Below are 17,187 nucleotides of genomic sequence, written 5' to 3'. Positions count from 1 at the left end.
TAACATAAAAAAGCTATCTCTCTTTCCTTGCCTATTCAACACTGTTCTAGAAGTTCTAGCAGTGCAATAGGGCGAATTAAAGAAATAAAAAGCAGAAAGATGGCAAAGGAAGAAGTAAATATCTATTTGCAGATGACATGATTGCTTATATAGAAAATCCTAAGAAATCTACTAAGCAACTAATAGCACTAATAGTTGAATTTAGCAAAGTCTTAGTATTCATGGTCAATATATAAAAATCAGTTATTTATATATTTTAGTAGAAAATTATTAGAAAATAAAATTTTTAAAATTCATTTTGAAAATACCATTATAAAATCAAATACCTAAAAATACACTTAATAAAAGAAATGTACAAGACTTCTACATTAAAAACTACAATATACTTCATAGAGAAAATAAAGACCTAAAGAAGTGAAGATCTGTATCATGACCATGGCTCAGAGGACTCGATGTTGTTAAAGTATCAATTCTCCCCAAACTGACTATAAATTCACGCAAGCTTATATAGAGCTATTCTCAAGGTCATTCTAAAATTCCAGTAGACATTCAAAGGATCTAGAAGAGCCAAACCAATTTTAGGAGGAAGAAAAAAGTTGTAACACAGTACATGACTTCAAGACTTATTACAAATTTACGGTAATCAAGACAGTGTTGTTGACATTAGGATAAACTAATGGATGAATGAAATAGACTAGAATCCAGAAACAAACACATATGATTATATGAGTAATTCAATGGGAAAAATATTTTAAATGGTGTTGAAAAAACTGGATAGCTATATAGAAAAAAAAAAAGAATGTTAACTGCAACCTCACATCACTTACAAAAATTATTTCAATATGGCTCATAAACATAAAAACTAAAATTATAAACTATAAAGAAGATAACATAGGAGATTATCTCCATTACCTGGGCGTAGGTAAATACTTGTGTTCAATATGACAAACACAAGTACAATGAAAAATACTAAATTTTCTGACTTCATCCAAATTAAAATCTTCTGCTTATCAAGAGAAAATAAACAGGCAACTACTGCCTGGAAGGAAATATTCACAATAGATACAAATGACAAAGGACTTTATACAAACAACATATAAAGAACTTTTGCAATTTGATAACAAAGGAAGCAGCTCATTTTTTTTTTTTTTTGAGCAAAAGATTTGAGGAGACTCTTCATAAAGGCAGATACATGAACTCAGTTTTTAATATGGTATGTGACAAAGAGGTGTACTGGTAGATTTATGTGTGTGTGCAAGTGTGTATTTTCTAGCTTTGTACACTAAGAGAGGCTAGAAGCAATAATACAACAGTAGCGATGAGCATATCTAACTCCCAAATACCATTTTTCAATGAAAGGAACCAGTGACCTAGGAGAAATGGCTGACTGCAGGGCTGAGGCAGGGCAAGGACAAGATAAGCCTGAAAGATTCTGCTGTGCCAGTAAGGAAGTATATGTCAAAAGGCCACAGAGCCAGACTGAAGCAGTGCCCACCGTCCAAACCAGACAATCTGGGCACCAAAAATTAGTATTTTCTTGACCTTGACATTTTCAAAGAGTCCAGGTTATTTTAGGGAATGCCTATCAATTTGGCTTTGTCTGATCATCCCTGTTGATCTGATTTGGGTTATGTATTTTTCACAGGGACTTCACAGATCCTTCTCAGTGACTCATATCAACAAAGGCTCCTCATGTTTGTCTGTTTTAACTTTGGATTAGACAGTATGGTACCAATATTTTATTTCCTGATTTTGGTAACTGTACTATAAGAGAATGTCCTTATTCTTAATAACTACATACTGAAGTATTTAGGAGTCAAGGAATGATGCCTCAACCCACTTTCAAATGGTTCACAAAAACATATGCAGACAGATGGACAGAATGATACAGAAACTGGGGAAAAAGGAAACAACTGGTGGGCGTGGTTAAAAGGCTTACTGGAGTCACTATTCACCAAAATGAAGGAAGGAAGGGGTTTATAGGAGTTACTTTTACTATTCTGGAAAGTTTTCTATAAGTCTAAAGTTATAGCAAAATAAAAAGTTATCAAATATAATGCCTTGGTAATATTTTGAAATTAAACACAAACACATCCCATTAACATTAGCCTGCTAAGCTAAACAACATATTAGGCTCAGTGTTCCTGAAAATTGAAAGATAAATATTTATTTTCACATATGACATCAGCAAAATGCACAAATAAGCAATGAATAAACTGATACTACATAAACATACTAGGTAATTTAATAGTTACGTTTATATAAAATTATGTTTTAGAATTATTATTTTACTGGAATACACTATTGCTACTTCTTTAAACATGCTTCTAAACGCAGACAAAAGTGTGGAAAGCTTGTTTTGCCAATGTGCTAGAAAACTATTATAAATTGATAAACATGAGATTGAGTATGGTAACATATTAATAAAAAATTATAGGACAGCAAAGGCATATTTCAACACAAAGTTCTTTAACAACTGCTTCAATAAACAGACATCATGTTGCTCCAAAGACACCAAAACACTGCAAGGGAAGCAAATATTAAGAAAAATGGGGATAATTAACCCACCACATTAATTAATGCTTACAAACCAATTTGTGAGAGGAAAATACTTTCTTCAATTGGCATGGAAAATTAGGCTGCCACTGAGTGGTGATTCAATTATTTTCTTGACACTATTAAGGTATGTCCTCAGTATTACAGCACAAATTAAATAAGCATGTGGTTAAAAGTGAGTACTTTCAGATTCTGGTCTAGATCACATAAAGAACCATATTTTTAAGTAGAAATACACTGCTCTCCTTGTTTCCAGAAAAACAGTAGTATTAAAACTTAATAAAAATAATTAACATTGACATTAATGTTACTGAAAAGATGAGTAGTAGAAATATCAGACTGTCAGAGATCCTTAGTGGCTCTGATTATCAGCAGGGGTGGTATTTCACAGAATCAGAGCCAAAGGAGACCTGACCCAACTGGTATCTAGTCTCTTCACCTGAAGACACTGTAACCTAGAGATGCTGTGTCTTTTTCAAGAGCACACACCTGACGAGTTGTCAAACAGACCAGATCCTTGGTGTCCTGATTTGTAAGAGTCTAGTATCCTCTTCCTTCTATACCACTATATGTCCTGTGAGGTCATTTGTGAATGTGACCGCTCACACTCTAAGAACCCTCATTGTGTCTCCAGTGACTGGGGCTCTGGCTCACTCTGGTGTGAAACATAACTGCAATTAGAATACCTCTGGTCTCAAAGAAAGCAAAACTAAAAAATTAGGACAGAGCAATTCCAGTTTACTCCCACTATTTCAAATCCATTTTGAGGTCATTTACACAGGGCTCTTAATCTTAACTATGTTACCCTCAAAATTTGTCCAACTAAAAGTAATGTCTGGTAATAAAAGGTAATGTCTGGGCCACCATGGAGAGTCATGAATCAAAAAGTCTGATCTATTTTCTTATTTATGACTGAAGAGTACAGGTAGGTGTCTTCCAAATGCACAAAGCAGACAACTGAAAAGCCAACATGCATTACACTGGTTCATTTGCAACAATCCTATCTCCTTACCATGAAGAATTACCTACATATATCCAAACCAGAACAGACCATTATGCCAGGAAGACCTGTCATTTAATTTACAAATATAAATACCTGCTTTTCACACTGCAGTATCCGTAGCACATACAACAGTGCCTGCGACATAATATACACTCAGTAATTTGTGAATGAACTATAGGAAGAGATGTCTCTTCTCAACCTGCCTTCAGTTAAAAACATACTACAAGGTAGTATGTTCTTAGGTTTGTTGATATGTTCTTATCAATAAGTAATGCTCTTATGTTTAAAATCACAAATAAAAGAAATAATTTCTTATCACTCTCAGGAAAGAGTCTAAGGCTTTAAGGAAACAGGATTCAGTTGCTGAACATTTTCAGTTTGACAATCCATGCCAGACTCCCTTGAGTTTAAAGGAATGCTCTAGTCTACAGTTGTCATTGTCTACAAATTTTCCTCACAAATATTCCAACTGTCATAAAACAATGACATAAAAAATGTGTCATAAGGTCTTTCTTATATAAATACACTAAACGGAGGTCAACAAAAGTCTGACTTTGCCTGTCATAAACCTCATTTGTTTAACTAAAGCAATATACAGTCTTTTAACTTCATAGTCATTTAAGACAATTAAGAAAGCACTAAGGAATAAAGTGAATAAGACTATCCTAATAGCACACACCACAAACTTTTAAAAACTCTTTTCTTTTTTTTTTTTGAGACAAGGTATCGCTCTGTCAACCGGGCCGGAGAGCAGTAGCGTGACCACGGCTCACTGAAGCCTCGAACTCCTGGGCTCAAGCAATCCTTCCACCTCAGCCTTACAAGTAGCTGGGACCACATGCATGCACCACCATGCCTGCCTAATTTTTGTATTTTTTTTTTAATAGAGACAGGGTCTTGCTCTGTTGCCCAGGCTGGTCTTGAACTCCTAGGCTCCAGCAATCTGCCTGCTTCAGCCTCCCAATGTGTTGAGATTACAGGTGTGAGCCACTGCACTGGGCCCTAACTCTTTTCTTTTTAAGAGACAGAGCCTCATTGTGTTTCCCGTGCTGGAGGGCCGTGGAAATTCACAGGTGCAATCAGGGTGCATTACTGCCTCCAACTTCTGGCTTCCAGTGATCCTCCTTCCTCAGCCTCCAGAGTAGCTGGAATGACAGGCCCGCACCACTGTGCCCGGCCACAAACTAATTTTATCTTTGGAAAGCAGAGGGATAAAGAGGTATAACAGCTATTATTACTCATGTAAGGAAAGTTAATACAGATAAGAATCAGGAACTTTTATTAGGTTAGACTCTGGCACAAGAAAACTAGTAATATACAAAGTACTAAATAATGCAAATGGGAAAATAATAAACGTTGGGAGAATGGGAGTACTTACCAGGAACTTCACATATATACACAGGTATATAAGATGGGCTTCAAATTATTACATACTGGCTCCTAGCCTAAGAACCACACTACACACTTATGTACTATCCATTACCAAAGAGAGTTACTGGTTTGCTTAAAAAAAAAATCATAATTCTGATGTGTTTCCAGACTCATGTTAATTCACCAAGTATTTCTCAAATGCCTGGACCCGAATGGGGATAACCAGAACTAGGAGGGTCCTTATGGAAATTAACCAGGGAAAGAGACACTTGTCTGATTTCTTTTGATAATGGCAACCTATTCACTGAATAAATATACACTCAAGAGTAGTTTCTTTTTAGCAGTAAAATGTTTAAAAAGTACAAGTCTGTCATATGACTAAGCCAGTTTAGCTTTCAGCAAATGGCATCTAGTGGGACAATAAATTCTGGATGTAAGAAAGCACTTTAATACATTTTCCAATGATTTATTTTCTACAGATACAGTGAAACATAAAACGCAGAGTGTTTTCTTGCTTCTCAGTAGTCTCCCTATGAGAAACAATGGAAGATGCTTAAATAATTTGTAAACTTGAGACTTTGACTTTTTATAATATAAGACTTTATTTTCATTGAATTATTATTTTGTGTGGCAAATAAATTCCTTCCTGCCTGCAAGAGCAAAGGACATATTTAAACAAGGACAAAATGACAATGCCCTTCCAGAAGGTTTGAGATTTTTTAAATTTAAATTCTATCCTTATAGATTAAGTAAAACATTCATATGGTACTCTAGATTTATTGTAATGAACAAAAGTATATCCAAGCTGTAAGTCTATTGAAACATTTACGAACAGTCTGGGGACTGGGTTCTAAACTGAGTTCTGGCATTAGGAAATAAAAACGCTTGTTGACTTTTACGCACTGTGAAACTTTTCTTATCTATAAACAAGACAACTGGATGAGATCAGCTCTAAGGCATCTCTGAGCTCTTGTTCCTACGAGAGTCCTTTACAAAGCTTTTAAATTCAGCCAACTAATGCATGACTACAGAAACAGGCACTCTCTAGTTTTTCACAATTAAACTAACAACTGTAATAATAGCTTGCTATTCATTTTAAAATTTCTGTATTGTAAAATGTTTTTACTGTATAATTATACAATATTAGTTAAAACATTATATTTAGATGGTCTACTGATGTTTAATATTATAGGCAACATATCTCTGCAGATTAGGGAATAACCTAAGTAGAAGAATAAATTATCTTTTCCATTTTCAAAAGCTACATTACAAAACTAGGCTATAAAACTTTTGATAGATACTCCTGGTTAATGAATTACTAAAAGTAAACCATAATAATTCATCAAAGATTAAACTGTAAAATTATTTATGTTCTAAAACAAACCATTAGATTTTTCATTTCTGTTGGTTTTATTAAGTATATAAAGACAAAGCAACAGAACTAGAGATAGACAACTGGAGGAAAGAAGAGGAGAGGGTATGAAACTAGTAAAAATATTTTTTATGATAGCTTGAAAATTTTCATTTAATTTTTCTAAAAAAGGAAAAAATTTGGAAGAGATGCCTGAAACAAACATAAGGAATTTCTGTTATATCAAAATCAAAACCTGCAGATATTGTAACTTCCTCAGTGTAGTAAGGCATGTGTTCTCTCTTTTTTTTTTTTTTTTTTTTTTTTTTTTTTTTTTTTGAGACAGAGTCTCACTCTGTTGCCCAGGCTGGAGTGCAGTGGCACGATCTCGACTCACTGCAAGCTCTGCCTCCCGGGTTCATGCCATTCTCCTGCCTCAGCCTCCCAAATAGCTGAGACCACAGGTGCATGCCACCACACCTGTCTAATTTTTTTTGTATTTTTAGTAGAGACGGGGTTTCACTATGATAGCCAGGATGGTCTCAATCTCCTGACCTCGTGATCCTCCTGCCTCAGCCTCCCAAAGTGCTGGGATTACAGGTGTGAGCCACGGCGCCCAGCTGTGTTCTCCACTTTTATCTTGCATTTAAAGTCTGCAAAAGGCCAGGCACGGTGGCTGATGCCTGTAATCCCAACACTTTGGGAGGCTGAGGCAGGCAGATAACTTGAGGTCAGGAGTTTGACACCAGCCTGGCCAACATGGTGAAACCCCATCTCTAATAAAAATACAAAAATTATCTGGGTGTGATGGTGGGCACCTGTAATCCCAGCTACTCGGGAAGCTGAGGCATGAGAATCACTTGAACCCGGGAGGCTGAGGTTAGGGTAAGCCAAGATTGTGCCACTGCACTCCAGCCTGGGCAACAGAGCAAGACTCCTTCTCAGGAAAATAAATAAATAAATTAAATAAATAAATAAATAAATAAATAAATAAATAAATAAATAAAAAATAAAGTCTACAGAAGTGCTCATGAGGGCAGAAGATTTCTTAAATGGACCAAAAAATGGCTTGATTAAAAATCTTCACAGACTGGGCACGGTGGCTCACGCCTGTAATCCCAGCACTTTGGGAGGCTGAGGCGGGCAGATCACAAGGTCAGGAGTTCAAGCCTAGCCTGATGAACATGGTGAAACCCCATGTCTACCAAAAATACAAAAATTAGCCGGGCGCGGTGGTGTGCACCTGTAATCCCAGCTACTCAGGAGGCTGAGGCAGGAGAATTGCTTGAACCCGGGAGGCGGAGGTTGCAGTGAGCCGAGATTACACCCCTGTACTCTGGCCTGGGCGAGAGAGTGAGATTCCATCTCAAAAAAAAAAAAAAAAAAAAACAACAACAAAAACAAAAAAAAACTTCACAAACAGCTCTGAAAATACTCACCAAACAAAATGTTCACAATTTTTGCATGTAACTCAGAAGATATAAACTAAATAGTTTCAAAGAGCATATACTATACCTCCAAAGTGGTTATTAATAATTTTTAAAGACTACTTCAGAAATACTTTTGAAAACAACTGTTTAAATTTCCCATGTTACAACTCTAATAGCATTAAATCAGAATCTAGCCCAATGGAAAGAGATCTTAATAAGCGAGAAGGTTCAAGTGACTTGCCTGGGTCCAACGTTTGTGTGTTCTTTCCATACCACCACAGGTGGAATTTAGAAATCATCAAAACAAAATAAATTAAAAAGTTTAAGTGTTTTATCACCAAATCTAGTAGGAAACTTTTCATTACTGATAAAAATGTAGTCATAGGAATTTACTAACTATGCAAATATAAAGGTTGCCAAGTTAATGCTTATCTTACTGCATAAGCCACCAAAAAAACTAAACTAAAATTTAATATAGAAGAATATAAGCTACTCCTCACCCTGAGACTGTTCATCACTATACCATCCTTTTACAACCTCTCTTCCTTTTTCTCAAAACAATGAAACATTAAGAATTATTTTCTAAGTAAAGTACTGGAATACTGGCGGGGCTGGGGGTGGGGAAGGGAAGAGTATGAATGGAAACCTGATTTATCCAAAAATTACCCTTAAAGCAACATTTTGGTTAACATGAACTTGACTACAGTTTACCTCCTTTTATTGTGCTTCACTTTACTGTACTACTCAGATACTGCACTTTTTACAAATTGAAGATTTGTGGCAACCCTGCATCAAGCAAGCCTATCAGTGCCATTCTTCTAAAAGCATGTGCTCACTCCATGTCTCTGTGTCACATTTTGGTAATTCTTGCATTATCTCAAACTTATTCATTATCATTATATCTGTCATGATGATCTGTGATGAGTGTTCTTTGATGTTACTATTGTAACTGTTCTGGGGCACCACAAACCATGCTCAAATGAGACAGGGAACTTAATTGATAAATGTGTGTGACTGCTCCACCAACCAGCATTCTATCTCCCTCTCCTCAAGCCTCTCTATTCCCTGAGATATAACAATATTGAAAGTAGGCCAATTCATAATCCTACAATGGCCTCTAAGTGCTCAAGTGAAAGCAAGAGTTTCAAGTCTCTCACTTTAAATCAAAAGCTAGAAATAAACTTAGTAAGGAAGCCATGTCTAATGACCTGACAGCCTAAAGCCAGGCCTTCTTGTGGCAAACAATTAGCCAAGCTGTGAATGCAAAGGAAAAATTATTGATAGAAATTAAAAGTGCTACTCCAGTGAACACATGAATGATAACAAACTAAAACAGCCTTATTGCTGATATGAAGAAAGTATGAGTGATCTAGATTGAAGATAAACCAGCCACAACATTCCCTTAAGTCAAAACCTAACCCAGTGTAAAGCCCTAACTCTCTTCAATGCTATGAAGGCTTAGAGAAGTGAGGAAGCTGCAGAAGAAAAGGCTGTAGATAAAGGATGGTTCATAAGTTTTATGGAAAGAAGCTACTTCCAGAACATAAAAATACAAGATGAAGCAGCGAGTACTTATGCAGAAGCTGCAGCAAGTTATCCAGAAGATCTAGCTATTATAAGATAACTGATGAAGGTGCCTACACTCAACAACACATTTTCAATGATGACAAACAGCCTTCAATTGAAGAAGATGCCATCTAGGACTTTCATAGCTAGAGAGGAGAAGTCAATACCTGGCTTCAAAGCTTCAAGGACAGGCTGACTCTCTTGTTAGGGGCCAATGTAGCTGGTGATTTTCAGTTGAAGCCAATGCTCACTTATCATTCTGAAAATCCTAGGGCCCTTAAGAATTATGATAAATCTACTCTGCCTCTGTTCTATCAATAGAACAACAGAGCCTAGATGACAGCACATCTGTTTATAGCATCTGGTTTAGTGAATAATTTAAGCCCACTGTTGAAACCTAATCCTCAGAAAAAAAGATTTCTTTCAGAATATTACTGCTCATTGACAATGCACCTGGTCACTCAAGAGTTCTGGTGGAGATACAAAAGGAGATGAATGTTTTCATGACTGCTAACACAATATCCATTCCACAGTCCATGGATCAACGAGTAATTTCATCTTGCAAGTCTTATTATTTCAGAAATAAATTTTGTACGTTTATAGCTGCCATGGATACTGATTCTCTAATGGATCCTGGCAAAGTGAATGGAAAATGTTCTGGAAAGGATTCATCATTCTAGATGATAGTAAGAACATTGATGATTCATGGGAAGAGGTCAAAATATCAACATTAACAGGAATAAAAAAGAAGTTGATTCCAACCAACACGGATGACTTTAAGGAGTTCAAGACTTTGGTGGAGGATGTCACCACAAGTGTGGTGGAAACAGCAGGAGAACTAGAATTAGAAGTGGAGGCTGGGCATGGTGGTTCATGCCTGTAATCCCAGCATTATGGAAGGCCAAGGCGGGAGGATTGCTTGAGGACAGTAGTTCAAAACCAGCCTGGTCAACATAGTGAGACTCCCTCTTTACAAAAGAAAAATTAAAAAGTTAGCTGGGCATGGTGGCATGCGCCTGTAGTCCCAGCTACGGGAGAGGCTGTGGCAGGAGGATCGTTTGAGCTCAGAAGTTTGAAGCTGCAGTGAGCCATGATTGTGCCACTGCATTCCAGCCTGGGTGAGAAAGTAAGACCCTGTCTCAAAAAAAAAAAAAAAAAAGTAGAGCCTTAAGGAATTGCTACACTCTTGAGATAAAACAAACAGATGAAGAGTTGCTTCTTATAGATAAGCAAAGAAAGTGTCTTTTTTTGAGATGGAATCTACTCCTGGTGAAGATGCCGTGAATACTGTTGAAATAACAACAAAAGATTTAGTATGGTCTATAAACTTGGTTGATAAACCAGTGGCAGGGTTTGAGAGGACTGACTGTTTTGAAAGAAGTTCTACTGTGGATAAAATACCCAAAGCATCCCATGCTAAAGAGAAATCTTTCATGAAAGTCAATCGATCCAGCAAGTTAACTACTTTATTTTAAGAAATTGCCACAGGTACCTGAGCCTTCAACTACCACCACTGGAATCGGTCAGCAGCTATCAAGAGGCAGATAAAGACCTCCCACCAGCAAAAAGATTATGACTTGCTGAGGGCTCAGATGATGAGCAGCATTTTTTACCAATGAAGTATTTTAAAATTAAGATGTATACATTTTTTAGACATAGTACTATTGTACTCTCAACAGACTACAGTATAATGCAAACATAACTTTTATATGTACTGAAAATCCAAGAAACTCATCTGTCTTTATTGCAATATTTGTTTTTTACAGTGGTCTGGAACCAAACTTGGAATATCTGAGATATGCCTATACTTCCTTGATTCCTAATGTGAATATGATACATGTAAAAAATGAACCTAATAAATAAGCAATTCAAACTATGTAGATAATAAATCTAAAAACCATGTACACTGATATATTCTTTGATATATCCTATGACAAAACACGGCTTAACAAAGAATATGTAATGCACACACATGCTAAATACCTTTTACCTTGCAGATATATTTAGCTCTCTACATAAGAAATACCCTCGGAAAACACTTATACATATTTTAAAAGGAGAACTTTCCCGCTTTACACAGCAGCATTTTATAATAAAATACTGATGCAATTGTTTCAGCATTCAAAAATACTTATTTCATTACAACCCTGTTTTTCCCCCCCGAAAAAAAAGAGTTGAAGAATAACTTTCTTGATAGAATCTTAAGCAGGAAAAAAAAAAAAACTGACAAACCCAATGAACAAAACATAAACTACCCAACTGTTTTACCAATGCTTTAATATAAATTTTGCAAAGGAGGAAGGGCTCAACAAAATATACGCCCTGCTTAAGTCAGGGAAGGTGCAAACTTTCAACCCAAATAACTCAGGGTCTGTTTTAGTTTTGAAAAGATAAGCTTAAAAAAAAAATCTAAGCTGGCTGAATTTTTACAAGGCAGGAATGAAATACTGAAGAGAGACATCTTCTTGAACCAAAACAAGCTGAAGAAGAGTATTGTCCCAAATATTGCATAGGGCCGTCGTAGGATGTATTTGCTGTCCCTCCAAAAACTGCAGAAGCCTCCGATTATCTACCCGCACTTGCACCATGCTCTCCAGGTCTCTGTTTTGAGGCACACCCAGAGCCGACTTGGGAGGGTTTCCAAGATTTTTAAAATAACTTTGAATGGACACCACCTCCGTCTCCATACTCAGGGTCATCCTGCCACTGAGGTTTGCTTCCACCAGCACGTGATCGCCCACGTTCGCCATCCTCTCCACGATGCTCCTCAGCGTCCTCCAGCGCGGCAGATAGATGCTCGCGTCGGAGGCGCGCAGGCTGGGCGGCAGGCAGTCTCGCCCCACTCTTCTGGGAAGCACCCGCACGGGCAGATCGTGCACCGCGCTGCGAGCGCGGCCCAAGGAGGAGGCCAGCTCCACCGCCACCGTGAGGCAGGGGCGGCGCTTGTGGGTCAGCTGTAGCTTCAGCGAGGACGCGCCCGCTGCGCTTCTCGCCGCCCGGGACAGGTGCTCCGCCGTCAGCTCCAGGTGGATCTCATTGAGATCTTCAGCGACACCTTCCATGCGAAACTGCTGGAAGGCCCCCTGCCGCACCTCGCACCACAACCTGGCCTCATGGAGGCCGCCGGAGCCCCCGGGGCCGAAGCATAGGCTGTCAGGGCACACGCGGAGCACGCAGACCTTCGCTAGCCTCGCGACGGTGCCGCTGACGTGGATGAACAGCTCTAGACAGCCTTTGTCAGTGATCTTGGCGCGAAACTTCATGATGCCACGGCGAAGGCAGCTCGGGGCCCTCTGAGGGGAATGCCGCGTGCCACAAGCCCTTCCGGTCCGCTGGGGTCCTCCCCGCCCTCCCTCCGGCCCCCACCTGGGCAGGCACTCGGGTTCCGGGTTCCGGGTTCTGTTCTGAGTTCCGCAGCCCTAGGCCTGGAGCCATGGAACGGCCTCCCAACGCCCGTTCTCACCTTCCCTCCAGCCCTCTCACAAAATGCTTCCGTTTCCACTCTGGTTATAAGAACAGTAGGCATTCCACTGCTGAAACTTCTTAGTATTCTAAACACTATGAAGACAAAATCATCCCTCAGATAAATAACCACTTTTAATCTCTTTGGTGTATATACACTGATACCATCTTCATCAATCGGCATATAAGAAGATACAGTTCCATGTGTCTTATGAAATCATAGCATACTAAGCATACATTTTACAATCTCATCTTTATGCTTAAATATGTAACAGGTACTTTTCCACGTTGGTGAAACAAATCTACATCATCTTCATGGCTGCTCACTTTTCCAGTGTATAGAGTTATAACACAAGTGACATTTGGATGATTTTCAATTTTTTGCTATTATGAACACAATGAATATTTTTGTACAAAATAGTTTTGCCCATTTACCCAGCTATTTCCTTGTGCTAAATTCAGAAGTGAAGTGCTGGTCAATGAATACACTTTTAAAATCCTAATAAATATTCTCAACCTGGCCTGCAGAAAGCTGCATGAACACTCTAGCCCACCAGCAACACTGGGTATTAGCAACCTGTTTTATCTGTAGCACTCTGGCAGGCAAAAAAAAAAAAAAAAAAAAATTCAACTTGCACTGTGTGTGAATTCCATCTTATGGCCTTTGCATCTTTTTACTGAGTTTATTTTTCTTGATTTTAAGATATCTAGCAAGAACATTAACCCTGTCCATTACATGTACTTAAATATCTTCCCCAGTTTATCATGTGACTTTTCACACTGTTTTTGGTACTCTTTGCCCTTGGGAAATATTGAATCTTTTCATGTCAAACCTATTGACCTTTTCTCTACTACTTCTAGGGTCATGCTTTCAAAGTCCTGTTTCTGGTACTTTAATGTTATCTGTTTTTATGACTTAGTTGTTTGACTCAGTTGAAATCTTTTTTGGAGTACCGAATACCTGGCTGATACACATAATTCACTAAACAATCCACTTCTCCACTAACCTGAAATGTCAATTTTATTTTAGACAAAAATTCTCATTTTTGCCTGAATGTTTCCTCGCCCTCTATATTTTCTCCCACTGCCCTATCTTGTGGTACCAGTGATTTAATTTCTCTATTATATTTCAATATCAAATAGGACAATCTTTCAGAACTTCTCTCATTCTCTCACAGATATTGCTCCAGATGAATTCTAAACTATTTTATCAGAGTCTAAAAATAATCTTCCTGGAATTTTGATGGGAATTATCACCACCCTGACATAGTACATACTTACACTTCTTTGTTTGCCGTCTAGCTCTAACCACAATGATGTAAGTTAGAGGAGTTCTTATCTGTTCCATACACTGCTGTACACCCAGCATTTAGAACAGTATTTGCCATGCAACTGGTGTTCAACACAGATTTTTAAATGAATGTATGAAATGTATAAATTTCAAGATAATTTCAGGATATTTAAAAAATATATATATATATATATTTTTTGAGACGAAGTCTCACTTTTGTCGCCCAGGCTAGAGTGCAATGGCGTGATCTCAGCTCACTGCAACCTCTGCCTCTCGGGTTCAAGCGACTCTCTTGCCTCAGCCTCCCGAGTAGCTGGGATTACAGGCGCCTGCCACCACGCCCGGCTAGTTTTTGTATTTTTAGTAAAGAAGGTTTCACCATGTTGTCCAGGCTGGTCTCGAACTCCTGATCTCAGGTGATCTGCCCGCCTTGGCCTCCCAAAGTGCTGGGATTACAGGTGTGAGCCACCGCACCCAGCCAAGATATTTAAAATATTTACATTAAATCCTCCCACTTATTCAAACCATTTTTTATGACTGTCAATGAATTATTCAGTACTGTTCTTGGGGAGTTCACATAATATACAGTATCTTGAAGTCAGTCAAGTCACTGAGCTCTCCTGAAATCATTTTTCAATTGATCTTTTATGTCTCTAATGTAGAAAATCTTACTATCTCCATATACTCTAATTATGGCTTTTACTCTTCAAGGTTTATGTCACTTATTTAACTGACATTGCATTTGCTGTAATTTTCAAAACACTGCTGAATAACAGTGGTACCAGCAAGCATCTCTGTCTTATTTGTAACTAATGAGGAATCCTCTAGAGCAGTGTTTCCCAAACTGTCATTAGCGCCCCCAAGAGTCTTTTTAAGTGTTTTCCCTAATTGCCCTCCATGGAATTTTATTAATAATACCATAAATACACTATAGATCTGTATTATGTACTATACGTATATCTTTATATGTCAAGATTTATTTTGTCCCCTCAAGAACTGTTCCTCCTGTTGATAATCCATGCTCTAACATTTCACCATTAACATGATGTTTGCTATTAATACTTTATTATGCACACAAAATATTTATCTAGTCTTAATTTCTTGGGGTTCTATTTTTTAAATTAGGAATGGATATTAAATTTTATCAAATAGATTTTCATCATCCTTCAAGATAATTTTTCACCTAATATAGCAAATTAAAGTAATAGATTTCCAATTACTGAATTACTCTATGATCCAGGAATAAACAGTACTTGGTTCCATGTTCTAGTCCTTTAAACACTCCTGGATTTGATTTGCTAACATTTTATTTAGGAGTTCTACATCTTTAATTTTACTTGTAATTGGTCTAGAATTATCTTCTCTTGTACTATTAATTTAATTTGGTATCCAGACACATTCGACATTTCAATATTACTGGGCGGTTCTATATCCACAGCAGTTATGTTTCGTTTACAGAAAGAATGCGGTTTCCCATACTTGTCACCTTATAGTAGCTTAAATAGTACAGGAATAATCTGTTCCTTATAGGTTTCCTGTAAGTAGCTTCTAAAACCATCTGTTTCTTGTTGGGTATGATTATTTGGGAGCCTCTTTCACGCTTATATGTCCGTATGTCTTAAGACAATTTTACTGTATTTTGAGAAAGAAATGTCATTTTGATTTTCAAATTTAATATGCTTTTATATGTAAAAATCTATTTTCTCAGGGTTAGATGTGCCAATCAATGATTGTTTTACTAATTTTTATAAATAGTCTTTGATGTAAGTCGTCAATTCTATTTTCTTTTTTCAGAAGAACCATGATCAAATTCATCACTTTCCACTTCAGTATTAACTCCTTTTTGCATTTTGCTATTTCCTTTCTACCTTTCTGGATTGAACACTTAGTCCATTTGTTTCCATACTCTTTGTTTAATAACATTTCAAGCCACTATTTTTCCTACCTGTAGCTTTGATCATGTAACATTATTAAATAAAATTATGAAAAGCCACTGATTTGGACTGAGTTGCTGCACTACACTCAACAGAGCAACTCAAAATGGAGTCACTCATGCTAGGTTTCCAAATCGCAAACCAAAATCTAAACTGTTTACCTGTAATATCTGACCTTGCAGGAAATCTTGAGGAACGCACTAAAGTTTCTTTTGTGGAATCTCTTTATTTACTTATTCAGTGAGCTTCCCTGATGCACATTTTAGATCAAGAGTCAGGAAACTGATTTAGGGGGAGAGATCATTGTGTCGACCGGAGGCAGGACTAGATCGCAGGTCCAGACAGAACGGCATGTGAAGGCTTGCATTGTGAATTTTAGCCCCAGACAGACTGCAAGAACAAACCAGCAATCTCAGACTCTCTGAAGGAAGTAAACTGCTCTTGCAGGACCTGGGAGAAACTCCAAATACTGTGAGTGCCTGCAAATACTGCAAATACTGTGAGTGCCCCAACTGTGGAAGTGGGAAAAGGAGCCCTTCCTCTCCGGAACACACACTCCCACTGGAGAAGCTGAAGGTCTGTTTGCGGGAGAAGTTTCCGACTTTACCTGAAGCTGAGTCAATTTGGAGAGGTGAGCGAAATACAGGGGTGGAGGAAGCAGCAGAAAAGCCCTGAGAGCTCATTGCGTCCCCTTGCAGCCGATTCCTGCCTGGCACCACAGGGATCCATCTGGAAGGTGGCCTGAGGAGCAGGGGTACAACTCCACAGGGAGAAGGAAGTCTCTAACTGAAGTTTGTAACAATTTCAAGGGAGTGAGAAGCCTCCTGGCCAGAACTTGCGAGAGGACGCAAATCCGGTGTGCAGACTCCACAGGCGGCGATAGGACCCAGCCTTTTTAGTTCGCAGCTGGGAGGCAGGTAGCCTGGGGCAGATTTTCCAGCCGTCTTGCCACTCTGGGCTGTTGTTGGGGGGGGCATGGTGGTTGTGGGTTGTGAGACCAGCCCTTCAGTTTTGCATGGGAGCTGGGTGAGGCCTGTGACTGCAGGCTTTCCCCCACTTCCCTGACAACCTGCATGACTCAGCAGAGACAGCCATAATCCCCCTAGGTACACAACTCCACCCCCATCCCCCAAGACCCACCCATCCCCCCCGCCCCGACCTGATGGGCCTTCCCTACCCAACCTGGTAGCGGCAGACAAAGGACATATAATCTTGGGAGTTCT

General features: G+C 38.4%; 2 protein-coding genes across 9 annotated transcripts in view; both read right to left on the bottom strand.

Annotated features, from left to right (window-relative positions):
* Nucleotides 1-17,187, bottom strand: part of EXOC2 (exocyst complex component 2) — a 200,575-nt gene that overhangs the window by 157,241 nt on the left and 26,147 nt on the right. The window lies entirely within an intron of this gene.
* HUS1B (HUS1 checkpoint clamp component B) lies at nt 11,276-13,318 on the bottom strand. The gene has a single exon (XM_055264369.2). It carries the CDS (start codon nt 12,538-12,540, stop codon nt 11,704-11,706), a length of 837 nt encoding a protein of 278 aa, XP_055120344.1. The 5' UTR covers nt 12,541-13,318; the 3' UTR covers nt 11,276-11,703.

Source organism: Symphalangus syndactylus, chromosome 23 (genome assembly GCF_028878055.3).
Source record: "Symphalangus syndactylus isolate Jambi chromosome 23, NHGRI_mSymSyn1-v2.1_pri, whole genome shotgun sequence".
Classification (NCBI taxonomy): domain Eukaryota; kingdom Metazoa; phylum Chordata; class Mammalia; order Primates; family Hylobatidae; genus Symphalangus; species Symphalangus syndactylus.
Note: the sequence above shows the minus strand (reverse complement) of the source record. Positions and strands in the feature narration are given on the sequence as shown.